The 17,215-nt window shown below is 33.1% G+C and overlaps 1 protein-coding gene across 1 annotated transcript in view; it reads right to left on the bottom strand.

Moving 5' to 3' along the window:
- Nucleotides 1-293: 293 nt before the first annotated feature.
- The window catches only part of LOC132759904 (sacsin-like), a 61,883-nt gene continuing 44,961 nt past the window's right edge, over nucleotides 294-17,215 (bottom strand). Inside the window, exons 7-9 of the mRNA XM_060751778.1 lie at nucleotides 5,467-16,463; nucleotides 5,100-5,219; nucleotides 294-4,576 (exon numbers count right to left, since the gene is read on the bottom strand). Coding sequence (XP_060607761.1) covers nucleotides 4,409-4,576; nucleotides 5,100-5,219; nucleotides 5,467-16,463 — 11,285 coding nt within the window. The 3' untranslated portion in view covers nucleotides 294-4,408. The remainder of the gene's footprint in view (nucleotides 4,577-5,099; nucleotides 5,220-5,466; nucleotides 16,464-17,215) is intronic.

Here is a 17,215-nt window from a genome sequence, read left to right as displayed (position 1 = left end):
GTTCACTATATAATATATAACACACACACACAAGTGATTATTATCAGTATATGCTGCGATGGCATAAAGAAATGACAAACGTTTAAGATTTCGGAAACCATCGGCAATGGAAACGTCAACGACAGCTGTAGCAATAACATTTTGCTTCGAAAAAGGCGAGCTAAAACATCCTTCGCAAGCTGTCTGTCACACCAAAACTGGCAATGGTACTAAGACATCTCACGCCCTATTAGATTAAGTGTTGTAGGATACCAGACATGTATATATTTGGATTTAACAAATAAACACATAGCTAACTTTTGTCAAACTTTTAATTTTGAAATATTGTCATAGATTCTATACAACTTGAAAGTAACTAAGTTTCAGAATGGGGAGTTAAATACATCTATGTATTTTAAAGGCGTAATTAAATCAACTATATAATTATTGTGATATTTTGTTTCATGGGTACGGCGTTCAAATGATTATTTGAAAGTATATCCCTTGAAATAAAATTTAAATATTTAATAACAAAATATGTCGTAATGTTAAAGGGTTCGCCTTTAAACTGAAAAAGTATATCTCTTGAAATGAAACATAAAACTTGAATGACAAAATTTGTCAAAATGTTAAAGGGTCCGCCTTTGAACTGATAAAGTATATCCCTTAAAATAATAATAATAAATTTAATGACAAAGCATGTCATAATGTTAAAAGATTCGCATTTAAACGATTAAAGTATATCCATTGAAAATATATCAATTTAAATGAATTATTAGAATCAATAGGGCATTTCGATGGATGAAAGGGCTCGCCGTGATTATTTTATATCGTAATCAAGTGTATCCCTCCACGTAGACATTAGTTTAATACAATTTTTAAGGATTCGCCTTTTTAAATAAAGTTTACCCCTCGTTTAGAAACAATTATAATAGATACAAATAATAAATTTATTGCAAACATATCATTTGACTTATGAAAGGGCTCGCCTTTATTGTATAATGATATAATAAAGTGTATCCCTCGATATAATAAAACTAATTTAGAATAATTCAGGCAAAAAAAAAAATAAATCATTTCAAATTTTCAAAGAACTCGACTTTGAATATAAAGTACGTTTATCTTGAAGAAATAAAAAAAATATATATACAAGAACAAAGATTATAGCTGTCACTAAACAAAGTCATAAATTGTCTACAGGAAATAATGTACCTTCTACAAGGAAATGATATAAGTTTGTTAGAATAAACATCAAGTTTTGTTAAACTATATTTGACGTATGATTTGTTATTGAACATAATAATAATAAAAATACTATATATAATACATATAAAATATTTGTACATATTTTACAAGAGAAAATATCATAAGAGTAATGCACTCATGTCTTTCATACTCATTTAATTAATAAAGACGTCTTAAGGCAATATTTTAAAGGATGTAGTTAAAAGGCAAGGTGCTTCAAAAGTAAGAACAGAAATTACAAGATGAGTAACGAGTAAATTTTGTCAATATACATGACAGAGTAGAAGGTTCTCTTTCCGAAATAAGTGTATATGATGGTCAGAAAAAACAATCATAGATTCTAATCAATTTGTTTAGTAAAAATATCAGTTGATATGAAAACGTTTATATAAATTCTCAATAATAGGTGGCATACTTGTGTCAGAATATGTGACAGCCATCTAAAACTCTGGCCTACAAGTGTATTTGACAATAACAACACTTAAATGGGTGTAAAGAAACTATGGTTGTACAAATATATTTCCTAATACGTGATACTAATGTAAACAAAGGCACAGGGCAGATATCGATTTTTACAAAGTTCAATTTATTTACAAAAATGGAACTTAAGTATTAAAAATGTATATGAAAGTAATTGATGAAGATAATTACATAACTGATGAAAGTGCTCAAAAACAAAATTGCACATAATCGATATATGCATAACAATTAATGTAAAAGAAAATCAAATAATATGAATAATGTACATTAAAGTTGAAACATTCAAGTCAAAACAACTATACAGTAAAGCCAAATGCCTTTCTCAATGCAAAGAAAAACAAGTACTTTAATATCAACACCATAATTGTTGAAAGAATAATCATTTAAACTATATACATGTATTTTTTTTAAACAACAAAGAAATATAAAACAAACATTACCTTTAGTGCAATAATAAAGATGCATTTTTCCAAAACTAGTCTTTCAGAAAACTGCCTTAATAAGAACAATATAACAATATTTCTGTACTTCTAACATGTTTCAGTAAATTTAAGAAAATAAAAGTACAGCTTAATCAACTCATCAATATGAATTACTTCTAAAAATGAAAAATTGTACATACAAATGAAGGAAAAACACTACAAAGATACACAGTATAAATATATAACTTACAGTGTATATAATTACAAAATAAATGGTTGTCTTCAAAATGGTAAAAAACTCATCTGCTGAATGTATGAAGTGGTCAGTAAATAGAAACACCAATCACCTTACTTTAAACCAAATTTAACTTCCTTTAAATACAAAAATAATCCAATAGGTCATCTTATATACAACCTAAAGGCAACTCTTATCACGTTTACATGTAAGTTCACAAAATGCATATACATATATAGAAAAAACATTAATATTATAATATGTTATCTGCTAAATTATACAAAAACATTAATTTATTATGTATCATCAGAATTATCAATGTTTTAAAGGCAATATATCTACAATATATCTAAGGTTCAATGAAGAACAAATAGCAATAAAAACTTTTCGTCCGAAGCATGTTTATGAGAACAGTAAAACTATACAGCTTGGTAATGACCCAAAACCTGTCGAGTGATATTGATATGATATTTATCTACATTATGTTCAAAATTCACTAAACTTTCCCTAAAATGGAAAGCCATTCCGCCATATTCTGGAAATGAAATATAAGGTTTCATAAACAAACAAAAAAAAACTCGCAACCAGCTATGTGATGTAAGACATTTATGGCGTCATAATGACAAACAAAAAGCACTTCTTTATATTAACACTAAATAAAATATAACACATCAATATCAAAACAATGAGTGATGTAACATGAACAGAATCTTTACAAAACAGCCGAAGTCAAATATATAAACACTGCTTTAAGTACAGTAATCTGATAAAGGGATCCCTCGATATCAATGATATCTTGAGTGACAAAGTAAAAATTGAAGACTCGATTTGATCTAATCAGGCGTCTTCACATGTTTGACTGAGAAAATGTTTAAGTAAAAGGTTTATCTACACGTGAAACAATATTCTGATGAAGAAATGTAGTAGAACAATTTTTATAATTGTGTACGTTTGTTACGTCCACAGTAACCATTATATAATCTACAAACACAGCAACTGTCAATTGAAAATGAAGTATTTTCCGTATTTTCTCAATTTAAGAAAATATGCTGTACACAAAATTCGTTATAAGATGTCTGAATGGTTTTATGGCCGGACATAAATGGTTGTTTGCAATAAAGCATGCATCTAGCAGCCGGGGTTACAAACATAAAAAGGTGAGCCATAAATAACCATCAAACATCTTGGTATTCAAACGTTTATCAAATAGAAAATGTCAAAGAATTTTTTTTCTGTATAAACAGCAATTTCAAAGTCACTTTAATTCAGCAAGAAATTAAAAGACAGTACTTGCCATATTCATAACTAAACACATAATTTATAACAAAAATAAGATAATTAGTCTACTATATAAACAAGATAAAAAAATATCAAAAACACATTGCTTTATCTTTTACAAAATATACAAATGTACTTGAAAACTATTACAACAAAACTGATAGCTCTTTTTTCATCATCTAGATAATCAAGTTCTTTGCCGGTTTCCATACGATGACGTTTCATACTTTATCAAGACATACACATATTATGTGTGAAATGTCAATCTAAAAGTATAAATGTCAATATGCACACAGCAAAACACTTTTTGAATAGCAAAAAAAACAAGACTTTCAGAAAAGCAAAAATTAAAACAAAAGTGATTCATATGAAACAAAACGGAAAATACAATAATACAGATAGAAATATTGTAACATCAAACTTGGAATTCTTAAAGTCATTTATACTAGAAAATCGAACTTACATCAAATAGAAAATGACAGAAAGACATGTATACTATATGTACAGTCAATTGAAAGTCAACTCTAATTCAATTCAAAAAGACAGAAATTGACACATCCATATTGAAATATCTCATAATTAAATGAAATGAAATGTTTACATTATAAACATGATGTCAATAACGAAAGACTGTAAAGAAATAATAATATATGTTACAGCAGAAATGATTACATTTTCTTTATTTAGATAACGAAGTACATTTTCCATTTTCATTCCATGTGGTTTAATAGGCAGGACAGACATTTATAGCCACCTTTAAACAGCTTATTCAGTCAATTAACTCGGCTGTTGTGTCTAGTATGCACTTTGTTATCTCAACAGCTTTCTCAGCCTTTTTACAATCAAACATTTCAGATGGTATTTCATGTCGTCCCAATACAGCATCTGGATACCGCATGTAAGAATAGTCTCCAGTAATACGCTCCAAAGACGTAGCCTAAACAAATAAGGAATTATGATGATAACAAGAAAAGTAAATAACTATAATGTTGTCACTATCTACGTGCACTTATAAAATTGGGTTTGATAGCAATTTTTTGATGTAGGTTGGCGGAATGTAAACAAATACGACATCAAATTAAATGTCCAAATTAATGCCATTAAAATCTTAATATCATTTTACATATAGGTAGATTAGTCCTTAAGCATTATTTCAAATTTAAAAACACTATTTAAATAGCTGGAATTAATGTTATTTGCATGGAAATTAACGACAATTGTTCAAATCCCGCTTCAGTCAACGTGCTTTCCTTTCTATTTATTTCTTTGAACATTATTGTTTCATCTTTCAGATCCTACTTGGATAATAAAAAGGTGTTTAGTTGAAAGTATGTGTATTTATTGGCCAAATGCTAGAGCTGTCCAACAGGCAGCGTACTCCTTTTTAACAAAAATTGTATACACGTGTGATTTAAGGCAAACCATATTTCTAATGAAACTGTTAAAATATCTTAATTTACCTTGGTTAATAGTAATCCATCATCAAGACCATTGGCAATATTTCCCAATGAATGATCTTTTCGCCGAGCCATATTTGCATTTTTGGCAAACCAGGCTGCCTTTAAAGCCTTTTCAGTGGCCTTCAAATAAATAAGCACAAATTTCAAATAACTATCAATATGTACGTACAGATAAAAGTGATTGAGATTTTTTTCGTAATGACTTGAGAAACAGAAATAGTAGTAATTGTAATCTGTGAAATTTATTTTCACATTAAAATAAGTATTTGCATTTATTCCTTACTCTCTAAAAATATTTATTTTATTATTTAAAGGAAAGTTTATTTCAACGATTTACTTTACTAGAAGTTTGTTAGGAATTACATACCTGATGGCACTTATAGCACACCCAGTTAAAGCTTAAGTCATCGGCTCCTGTTGTAATATTACTAATGGCAGCTTTATAGTCCTGAACAGCTTGTCTGTGCCAGCGTTTTGCTTCTCCAACATGCTGTACAATCGCCTTCTCTGCTCTGTGATGGGCAAAATTGCCAGTACGTGTAGATCTATTATAATCGTCTCTGTTATCGTGAAAGTGTGCTGCAAGTGTACACCCTCTTCTATACACGGCATCACTTGCTGATCCAAATGTTGAACGCGACATATCAGGAGGCATTCTTCCAGTGTCACTTGTAATTTCGGCATCAATAAGCTCGTTATTCTCCAATCTGACCACTATTTCATTGATGTAGTTAAACAGACGTCCAGCATACTCTCGATGCTCTCTGTTTCGATCTGGATGCCACTGCAGCCATAAACGTCGGATAACCATTTTCCGACCAGTTTCATCTAATGTCCAAGCATCCTGTAACATTTTTCTGACACGTCTAAAGTTTTCGTCAATAGGAATGGACCCAATAGGCTCAATGTCATACATGACTAATTCTTTAACCTCCTTCAGTTTTTTTGGCTTGAATCTATATAACTTGTAAATTGGAACAGTAATATCATCGATACGACCAATGTTCACATTGTATGTTATATCGAGAACAGAAGCACCGTGATGCCTCTTGTTTTCTTTCAAAATATGTGCATACATGTAAACTGGTTCAATTAAATCGCTTGGGTATTCAACTTCAATAGCAACATACATGTATTCGTATATCTTAAATGGAGAAATGCTTTGTTCTAGGAACGCATGGAACTTTTCTTCTACGTACGTACCAGGTCGAGGAAAAATTGAAACATTCCAGGATGCAGGGAGGTCGTAAGCCTCTATGTTTAACCTATCAAGTTTCCGACTAATTTCTGAAAAATTATCCAATAATCGAAGAATTTGCGATAGATACTGAATCATTTGTTTATCAAGTCTTTCATAAGTACAAAGGTCAATCATTTTCACGAGACCATCCTTATCATCTAACAAGTCTGTTAAAATTTGATCATCAGAATCTTCTTTTTGAAAATACAATTCATGCACTGTAGTAGCTTTTTCATCTTCTGTTTGTACTTTACTGTCCGATTTTATGAAACAAGACGCTTCTAAGTCAGTCCCTTCAATTACTTGTCCTTTATATCTAAGATATGTTTTCAATCCTGACACTCTTGTCACACGAACATTTTTAAGGCGCTCCATAATGGCATTTTCGATACTGCTACTGAATGTAGCATTATCAGATTTATACTGATGCTTAACTAAGCGCAATATCCCTTCAACAACGGGCCCTGAGCGTAGAGAATATTCTATTCGTTGCGCTACATTGCATTCATATATATCCACATCGTCAGTTGAAATTTCTTCAATAATTTCTGATGACAAAATATCTGGCTTCAAATGTCTCGGCCAGTTTTCAAATGGCATAGAAGGGTCTCTAACAATGTCTATGTTCAATTCCTTAAATCCAACGAAGAAATGTACTTTTATCTTTCCTTCTAGTCGTTTCTCTATCTCATTATTGTTGGAGATTGTCAGTGTATTTGACGGGACAAGAACATTATTTCGGTCAGGAATAAATATTTCGCTAACATCCTGGAATGGTTCTCTTTCTTTATCTATTAATAGAACAATATTTTCAAGTGCTTTCCTAATACAAGCTAATATATTAAACGGAACTGGCCATTCCTTGAATTGTTGTTTAATTTCCGCTAAGACTGACGAGTAATCGGAACAAAGTGGAACTTTGTGTGAACCCAAATTCTCAAACAATTCTTCGTAAGGACCAAAACAGTTTGGTAGTTTATACAAATACGGTCTTACTTCTTCTTCTTCCTTAAGATTGACAACAACTTGACGAACCAACAACATCTTTTTATCTTCTGGATGAAAAACTATTGGAGTAACTTGAAATTTATGTTTCATTGATTCCTCAAAGCATTTCTGAAACTGTGAATAGAGCAGTTCCATTTGATATTTCACAAAAAAGGGTCGAATTGAAATGTTATCCTTTTCTAGCTCAATTTTGAAAACTTCTGCTACATTCTGACAGTGTTGAACAATCCGATCGATTGGTGGATATTCATGTATTCCAAGAGACATCGTCATGCTTTTAGTTGGTGGTAAACTCGAAATAAGGTTTTGACTTGACCAGCAGTGATCTTTATATTTTTCTGAAACTGACCCGGAAAAACATATTAGTAAATCTGCATTACTTGGTTGTTTCGCTATTACGCTTCTTTCTTTATCAATTTTTTCAGGCACCACAAAACGTATATCTTTCATTTTGAAAAGTGTCTGATTTGACCATTCTCCATTAAAGAGACAGTTGACAAGAGCAGTTGACTGTTCTACAGTTACCTTGTTGATGGGATTGTTTATTTTAGCTTCAAGGCTCTGTGCAAAATAAATCAGCATTTCCTCTGTTGGTTCCATTATCAACCCTAGAGTTTCTACAAATTTGCTCCACTCGTACCCTCTATATATCTTTGGAAGATAATTATCTTCAGACAGCATACAAGAGAAGACGGGATGTGTACAGTCATAAAGCTGGTTTACCCTTTTATATTTCCCCATAACAGGAACAAAAGGAATAGCCTTCAGCTGTTGAATAACATTAGACTGAACTCGATCAAACTTTTGACCAAATGATGTCATTAAGATTTTATTCTTTATATATTCTATATGTTCTCCCCATGCACATCTTGGTATCTCCTGAAACGTTGGTATTATGGTTTCATTGTAAACTTCAATCTCAGTCTTTGTTTGAAAATCTAAAAACTTGTATAAATTCAAAAGCTTTTCAGTGTCCTTAAGAAGTAAAATCCCAGTGTTCTGGGCCCAATCATTAATACCTGCAGAGGGTATACCTATCGGCAATACTACCACATTACCATAACCTTCAACACTCACAATTTCTCTTTGGTGAGAAATATAAAGTGGAAGATTTTTCAACATATTTTTCAGGGTAAACACATCAACATATTTTTTCATCTGACCTATAACACCATCAAAAAAGTTAAGAACTGAAATGCAGTCATCAGGTGTAGGTTTGCTCATTTGAAGTTTAGATCTGTAATAAAATAAACATTCGAGTAGTTGCACTGGCCGTTCATGTGATGGTAGAATTCTGCGTAAGTGATAGACAAGCCTTTGTGCATGTTTTGAAAAACATGAGGAATCAAGCTGCGGCAAATTCAATCTCTGGATGACTTTATTTAAAGTTTCATGTTGGAGCAAGAAACTTTTGTCATACAGATTATTTCTTTTGCTAAAAGGAACAAGCTCAAATATCATTTCTGTCCCAAAACAATGAAATGATGGCAAAAAAGACCACTCATTGAATCTAAAGATATTCCCAAAAAACAGCGTTTGATCTAGAATTCCATCTTTTGAATGCTCTAAAGATTTTAAGTGAATGAACGACAGTATTCTTTCGATGATCTCTGGTTTAAGAGGGCTACCCGCTTTTTTATCCCACAAGATGCTATTTTCAGACGCAAATACTGTAGGGTCGAATGTTTCAGCAACTAATGAAACCAAATTTTCTACTTCAAATGTTTTAACGACTTTTGCAGAATGGTATTCATTTCGATTTACCATTGGAATAACTTTGGTATGTACAAATTGATCAGCTGATCCAAGCAATACATCACACATGTCAGAACAGAACAAAGGGGTATTTTTGCTAAATGTCTTCAAGAAACCTCTGTTCGTGAGACAAAGAGGTAAACCTTCAATTTTATCCGTAAGTTTCTCATCATGATTTATATAATTCAACAAACTCTGAAGGGACATGACATCTGAAATTGTTGTTTCTTCTAGACGACTGTCCATTATTCCTATGCGACAACATGACGCATTTTCATCATCAAACGTTTTTAAAAATGTAATCACCGACTCGGGTGAGCATGTTGGAATGTATTCAACACCAGAATGAAAAATTGAATTGCTAACCCACAAAGGTGTTTCGATAACTTTCATCCCAATCTTTCTCAATGTGTTTTGGACAGACATAGAATCTTTCTTTGTAAATAATGGATTTCTGAAATCATAAATTGGTCCATTTATGTATTTTGAAACAACATTAAAAGTGCCGTTGAAATCTTTATCTGATTTAGAAAGTGAAACCCAGTTCAGATCTAGTTCTTTAGAATTTTCTTCTGGTATATTCTTGTCAACATTTGTTTTACCTTTATATGGAAATATGCTGCTTTCCTCTTCAATTAGAGTTTGATAAAAGCTACTGACAAAAGATTTCCAATAAGTGTCAGAAACATTTTCATATTTCGGAAAGAACTCATGGTACTTTTCAAGAGTGTGCACTCTCAATCTTTCATCAAATACCTCTGAAAAATGTTTGAGAACATAGTTTTCCTTCAGATAGTTAATAGCTTCTATGCATACCTGACTTAATAATTCAGCTATTACAAAATCATTCCAGGACTTTCTATGTCCTTCACTCCATAACTTCGTCCTAGCTTTATCTAAGGCAAAATGACCATTTACGTGAAATGGAAGTCCAGTTGATACAGGAAGAGGAAGAAAGCAAAACGCTTTCCCTGTTAAATTATTTTCTTTGATTTTCTTTTTATCGTTGTCTACACAAGGATGTGTTTCATTTTTTGGCCAAGGTAAAGCTATCGCAACCATTGGTGTGAGTCCAATCTCCTTTTCCTTCACTGCAGCAATAACATTTGAATATTTCTCTTTTGGTTGCTTAATTCCAAATCTATTCACAATCAACCAGCATTCATTTCGTCCTTTGCTGTCCACAATTTCAAACTTATAACATGTCTCTATGGGCTGCATGTATAAATTTAGATGTTGAACACCGACGTTAGCTTTTGCAATCTCTTTAACACTTGAAAAATACTTTTTACGAGAGATAGCATGGTCTTCAGATAGTCTTGTTTCAACGGAAAATTCTTCACATAAATCACCATTGCTTATATTTAACACTTTTATGCACTTTATGTTTTTTAAAAACAGAAGACTTTCAAACATGTCTTCTTTGAACGCCTCAATCACTGTGTCCATTTTATCGGTCGTCATAACATTGCTGCTGATAAGAGATTTTGATTTTCTTAATGGAAGTCTAAATATAGTACCCTGTCCAGATGCTTCCATACTTGGGATAGCTGGATATCCAAGAAGCATATCGGGAAAAGAGTCTTCCATAAGATCAGCATCACATTTTATTCCTGGATTTTCAGGTGTAGCATGACCTTCTAAGCAAGACATCATAGGATCAAATATACAAATTTGTCCACCTTTTCCTAACCCTGGTCCTTTAGTAAGAAACGAAGGTGTATCTGTTAAATGGTACACAGCATTAAATCCAATGCCATACTGACCGGTTTTTGAAGGGTCCTCACGCTTACTACCTATTCCAAGATTTCTAATACCATTAAAGTCATTTTCAGTAAAATAACTGTTGTTAAAAACACACAATGAAGGCCCTTGAAGTTCTTCATTTCCAAATATCTTTTCTTTATTGTAACTAACATAATTCTTTATTAAGAATATCTCAGTTGCATTTGCATCATCTGCATTTTGTATCAGCTCCTTCATGATACTTGAATCACAAGGATAGTCTTCAAGTATCCCATTCAGTCTAGTGACCAAACTTTCGTTCTGTCCAAATGGTTCAAAAAACCCGGACGAAAAAAATTCAACTATTTTCCGTTGCTTAGATTTCACACCAAGTGCTCTACCTATATCTGGTGGTATATTTCCATGTAGAACATGAAGAGAAGCAGACGACTTGTATGCTGGATCTTCTATAACCAATTCGTGTGTTGGTCTTAAAAACCCATCTATATCTGGAGCTACAATTAAAGCTTCAGTTTCCTTCAAATCTGAATAATGTATACTTTCATTTTCCATACTTTCACAAAGATTCACCAGCAAGCATGAAACAGTGTCTATATCCATGCATGTGCGGTATAAACAGTTCGTGTATATTCTTTGTAACACTGATATAAGAAACTCAACGGTAAAATGGTCTTTTACTCCAAGCGCTTTAAAAACTTTTTTCTTCTTATAGTCAAATTCTTGCAAACAATAAAGTTCAGGAATACACTCTGATTTCACCTGAAATGCAATCTTACTAGAACATACAAGATCCTTTCCCATAATAATCAGCGGCTTATCACCTATTTCCTGGAAACATTCCATTTCTAAAATTTCTGTTTCAGATTTATCACCAATAAGCCTTCCTAGCTCTTCATATACAGATTTTGAAATCTTATCTAAACTGCTGAACTGCTGCTCTGGACAACAGTATTCATCTGATAAATGATCTAGCTGTTGCAAAAGTAATTCTAATGAGGGTTGTTTTTCCACACCTAGTAATTCAAACAAATTTTCGGGCAGAGCACATTTCCGTCTTAAAAGGTTTTCATGCACGAATAGGCCTACACTACCGATACATGTACTTAGATTCTCCCGAAACAAACATGTTGGTTTTTCAAATCGTACAGATTTCTCCTTCTGTTTTGAATGGTCGGTGCAATATGAATTTGAGACATTATCTGATAGTTTATCTGCTTTCCATGTGAATCGCCAATAAGGAGGTGAGTGTAGCACGGGCATCAAAAGAGTCTGTCGAAGCTCCCTTATGAATGCAATGTCTTTTTTTAGTTCTTGAATTACATCAAATCTTCCACAGTATTTGATTATTTGGACTGATCTTTCCAGAGCACAGTTGCCACAATCTGTTATTAAATGATTTATTGTCTTGCACCTTTGCAAAAGCATGGCTCGTGTAAGATACTTATTGTTCATGCCTAGCGCGTTAAGTTTGTCCAATATTTTATTTGTACAAAAGCCTTCTGATTTCAAAGGAAATTTCTCATCAATGACATTAAACATTCCTGCAATCTCTGATGTTGGGCAAATCAATTCATTTGGTCTATGAAGCACATTGTTTGGTTCAGTAGGGATACATTTTGTAGCTTGCAATTTCTGAATGACCGTTTTACTTTTACATTGCACAGCATGCAGTATCATTTGGTTCCTTTGTGGCAATTTATTTTGCCAAAACACTGAGTCTATTGAGTTTAACAAATGAATCATAAGTTCTTCTTCATCTACCATAGATTCTTTGAATAATGAATTGCTTTCAGGGTTCCAATTTTGGAGTAATGACAGAATATGACCAGGCATTTCAATAATATGCTTACCAGTACTTATTGGCACAGACCCCAGAAAGTCAAAAGCAATATGTCCAATCATTTTATTGTGTCTAATAGCAGGATCAAGATAAACTACTTCATCAAAAGATACCCACGCATGTTCACCTTTAAAAAGTTTAATGTTATCTAAGATAAGCTTTTTATAAAAGCTGTGTAAAAACGCATTGACATCATTACATCCGCTTAATGGCCATAGCGAGTGGTAAATGTAACCTTTAGGATTTCTTTCAGATAGATATGACAAGAGGTTAACAAAACTCTGTACAACAGAGTCTTCCATTAATGCCTGGTTCCAAGTGATGCCATCCCTGCTTCTTTTATCATCTTCCGAAAACCATGCAAGACCTCTTCTATCTGGCATGACACTAAAACAACCATTTATGTGCATTTGCAAATCTGTTTGTATTGGCAAAGGCAAGAAACAAAACAAGTGACCAACTCTGTAAAATCCTATTGGAACATCTTTAAGCACAAGGGGACATTTGTCTGTTTTATTTGTAAGTGGTATAGCAATAGCTGAAAGAGGAACTGCCCCTTCTTTAGACATTCTCTTTGAAAGCATTAATGACCCTTTTGTTCCAAGCGCCCATGAAACAATCCAGTTTGTTGCAGATGATCCTAAATGCTCATTGCTTTGTAATTTTAGCAGTACACTTTCATACAATTTTTGACTGATTTCAACATTATGGATTTCATTAAAATTTCCATCATTTTCTAAGACTGCGGGCATACGTTTTAATACGCTCTGAGCTGGAATAGCATCCGTTCCATTTGAATATTTAGTACATGTAGTTGTCTTTTCAACACTGAAGAGTAGTTTTGCTTGAGAAGGGTCAGTTGCATTTTCTGGCAGATAATATATTTGTAAAACCTTTACATTTTGTGTAAAAAGTAGTATATTTCCAGCGTTTTCTATTAATTGCTTCAACAATATTACCACTTCATCTTTTGAGTATGGTTTACTGCAAATCTCGCTTCTTGCAGCTTGAGAATCAGTTCTTAGAGGGAGTCTGAACAAAGTACCGCTGTATCCTGTAAAGCTTTTATCAGGTAAATCACAACCAAAGACTGACTTATATGGTTTGAACTGATCTACATTGCGTCGAATTATGTTTTGTTTCGAAAGCCTGACTCTTAATCCAGTTCCGCGTGACTGTCTTGCCTCATCTAAATATGTCTCGTGTGGATCAAAAATGATCATATCCTTACCAGATATAAAGCAAGGGACATCTGTTAAATTGTAAACAGAACAAAATCCTAAACCAAATTTACCGATTTTGTCCTTACTTTCCGCCTTTGTAGCTCCGTTTAGTTTAGTGATATTTTGCAGATCTTTCTCTGTGAACAAAGAATCATTAAACACCCAAAGAGCTGGGCCTTGGCAAAATCTAAGGTCAGAACTCAATAATTTTTCTGTCCGCTTTGCATCGTCATTTTTCCTTTCATCGTATAGGAACTTAACAATGGTTGCTCCCGAATCATCTGCGTTTTGCACCAGTTCTTTTGGAACAGATAACCCATCTGTATATCCTTCTTCCAGTAGTGTCCTTATCCTGGTTGTTAGTGATTCATGAACACCCCATTCTTCTACCCCAAATTCTTCAGTAGCTCCAATTATCGTTTTCCTTTTCATGGATTTTACTCCAAGGTCTTTGGCAACATTGGCTGGTACGATTGGATTAACAATATAAAGACTTTTCTCCTCCTCTTCATCAAGTTCATCTTGGTCTTCATCTAATATGCAGACAGATACAGGTTGTAAGGAAAGCCTTTCTGGCAATGGATTTTCAACCAACATAAGCATTTTTGATTCTTCTACATTAAGACTGCCATCATTCTGTTTCCGTGCAAGACATTTTAAAATCTTTAAAGCAATCTCTGTGTCGTGTGATAATGATGAAGTGTTTATTGTCTCGGCAGACTCGTGCTTAAATTTTATATCCTGTAATGTGGTCAGTAGTAATTCATTGTTTTGTTCTAAATTACACCCAAGTTGCAGAAACAGCTCATTCATGTTATGAAACTCTTCAGGCACATAATAAAAGTAAGGTTTTAGATCTAGATCCCCTTCCCGTTTAGTTATTATTACGCTGCTTGGTTTCACAAAGCTATAACCAGTCCATAAAATATTTTCATCTTTGAGCGTATCGTGTAGTATTAAATATTTGCCTTTACTTTCATGTAAGTAATTGTAGATTTGCTGCGTAGCTTTCACATAATCTGGTTTGTACTTGACTTTGTAATGCTGTCGAATATATGCTAATTGGTTCAACACTATTTCCAATGATGGATATTCTTCCCATTTGAAATATTTTATTACTTTTTGTGATGAACAATCAACAATCGGTACTGTAGCTCCTGCAAAGAGACTCAATTTACTATGTTTAGCTTTGTCAGGCTTACAAAGTTTCACATTTTTAGAAAACCACGGCAGTCCATTTGGGTAATTTTCAGGTGGAGTTTGAACCACTGGAATACACTGAATTGACATCAGAGCATTTCCTAGAGTAGTTGATCCGTTGCAATAATGGTCTAACAAACTAGGATTGTCAACTAAAACTTCCATGAATGCATCTGCTTTCTTTGACAAGTCGTCAGACTTTTGTGCATCTCCCATCCACAATTTTAATGAATTTGCCACTTTCAGCATGATACAACCATTTAAATTTTCTTTACTTTTCAGACCAAGACTTCTCAGTGCTTCTAATTCTCTACCACTAAACTCAATAGATCTTTCAGGAAATAATGATTCCCCAATAAGTAATCTTTGAAGCAATGAACATGAAGGATCAAAAAGATCCGATGGTACGTGCAGCATTGTGTCCATTGTCAGAAAAGGTAGCTTTGCAGCATTATTACATATTGAGTCTTTATTTTCGAACAATTTAAAATTTACCAGGAAAAATGTCATAAAGGTTGTAACCTGACCACTACTTTTTGACACTTGTAATTTTTTAATGGTACTCAAAATCAAAGCTTCTAATGTTACAATGTCCATGTCGAGTAACTTTATCAAATGTTGATCTTCAGTGTCTACTTTTATACACAAGAATGGCAAATCGACCCCTACAGGGAAGTTGATGTTTTCAGGAATGACTTTCTCAACTTTAACAACTGAACTATACTGACCCTCATCTTCCAATGAACGCCCAGCTCTAAACAAGTGAAGCTTTCGGAACATTTCTACAAGCTCTGGTTCTAAACAGACCAAGGAAGATGCAAACTGGATTAAAACTTCTCGTATCTGACCATCCATTTCTAAAGCTTGGTTCAATTTGAACACGGCATTTTCTCCAATCTTATTGTACACTTCACCAAACAGATAAATAATTTCTTCTTTTGTTGGTCGCTTGACAAAGTTTTGAATTGATTCAAATTGAATCCATTCTGGAAGGCTTGGCAGAACCTTTACATTCAATGCTTTAAGACATTTAACTAATCCATCATTTAGACCGCATTCTTTGATGTGTTCAATTTCTTTTATGATAATAAAATCTGACAGTCTTACCAGCTCAATAACATCTGGATCCGTCCAGCTTCCTTGAATCAGGATCGGCACTAGAGGTATATCTTTGAAATACTTTACCATGTCTTTGTTGATGAGTACATGCCATAAGTGTTCCATCCACTGTATTGGTAGGCTCGAAGATTTTGTCCATCGCACATTTTCAACAGATCCAAAGTGACACTGTAGTGTTTGAGTCATTAACATCTTCGCCAACTTTATATCTAATCTTTGAATCTGGTAGCTTTCTAAAATGTATGATGCATATTATAATTAGAAAACATTTTTTAAACAGAAAATACAACTACAGCTATAATCTAAGGTGATTCATATACCCCACTTAATATACAGGTATGACAACTGAGTGGTCTGAAGCCAAATTTGACTCGACTTATATAAAGAAATGTAACACCAGCCTTGTGTACAAAATATTAACAAAATCTTCACTCGAGTAATTGACGGGAAACCATTACTCATTTTAAGCAACAGTGACCTAGAATAAACATGACATTTGGGATACTTAGCTAAATTTTGTTCATCATCTATCTAAAAAAACATATTTATGTATGTTTAATGAATGGCAAAAGCGATGTATAACAGAAAACAATCTATTCAAAATCATTACTTTTGACATGCTAGTGTGACCTTGACCCTATTTCGTAAGATTAATCCAACACAGTATAGGTTATAAGGCAACTTTCTAGTTTAACTAATAAAAGAAGACCTATGGTGCCTCTCTGTACTCTAAGGCAAAAACAGGTACATGAGAACCACCGACGTTCCGTAAGCAAGATCGATAGCTTTGTTACATAAAGAATCCAAAGCTTGGCTTGAATCTGCAGATGAACTGCACGAACTGACCAAAGTCCCATAAAGATTCATGACTCTTGGTCGAACACTTTTTGAGTAACGAAAGACACAAGTCGAAATTTGCAAATTATTTACTAAGACAAGATCAATTTCTATACAAATACTAAATTAATCCACAATCAAATCCCAA

The sequence above is a fragment of the Ruditapes philippinarum genome, unplaced genomic scaffold, assembly GCF_026571515.1.
Source record: "Ruditapes philippinarum isolate M1 unplaced genomic scaffold, ASM2657151v2 ctg2444_1_1_1_1, whole genome shotgun sequence".
NCBI classification, from domain to species: Eukaryota; Metazoa; Mollusca; class Bivalvia; order Venerida; family Veneridae; genus Ruditapes; species Ruditapes philippinarum.
The sequence above is the reverse complement of the archived record's forward strand: the minus strand, read 5'-3'. Positions and strand labels throughout refer to the sequence as shown.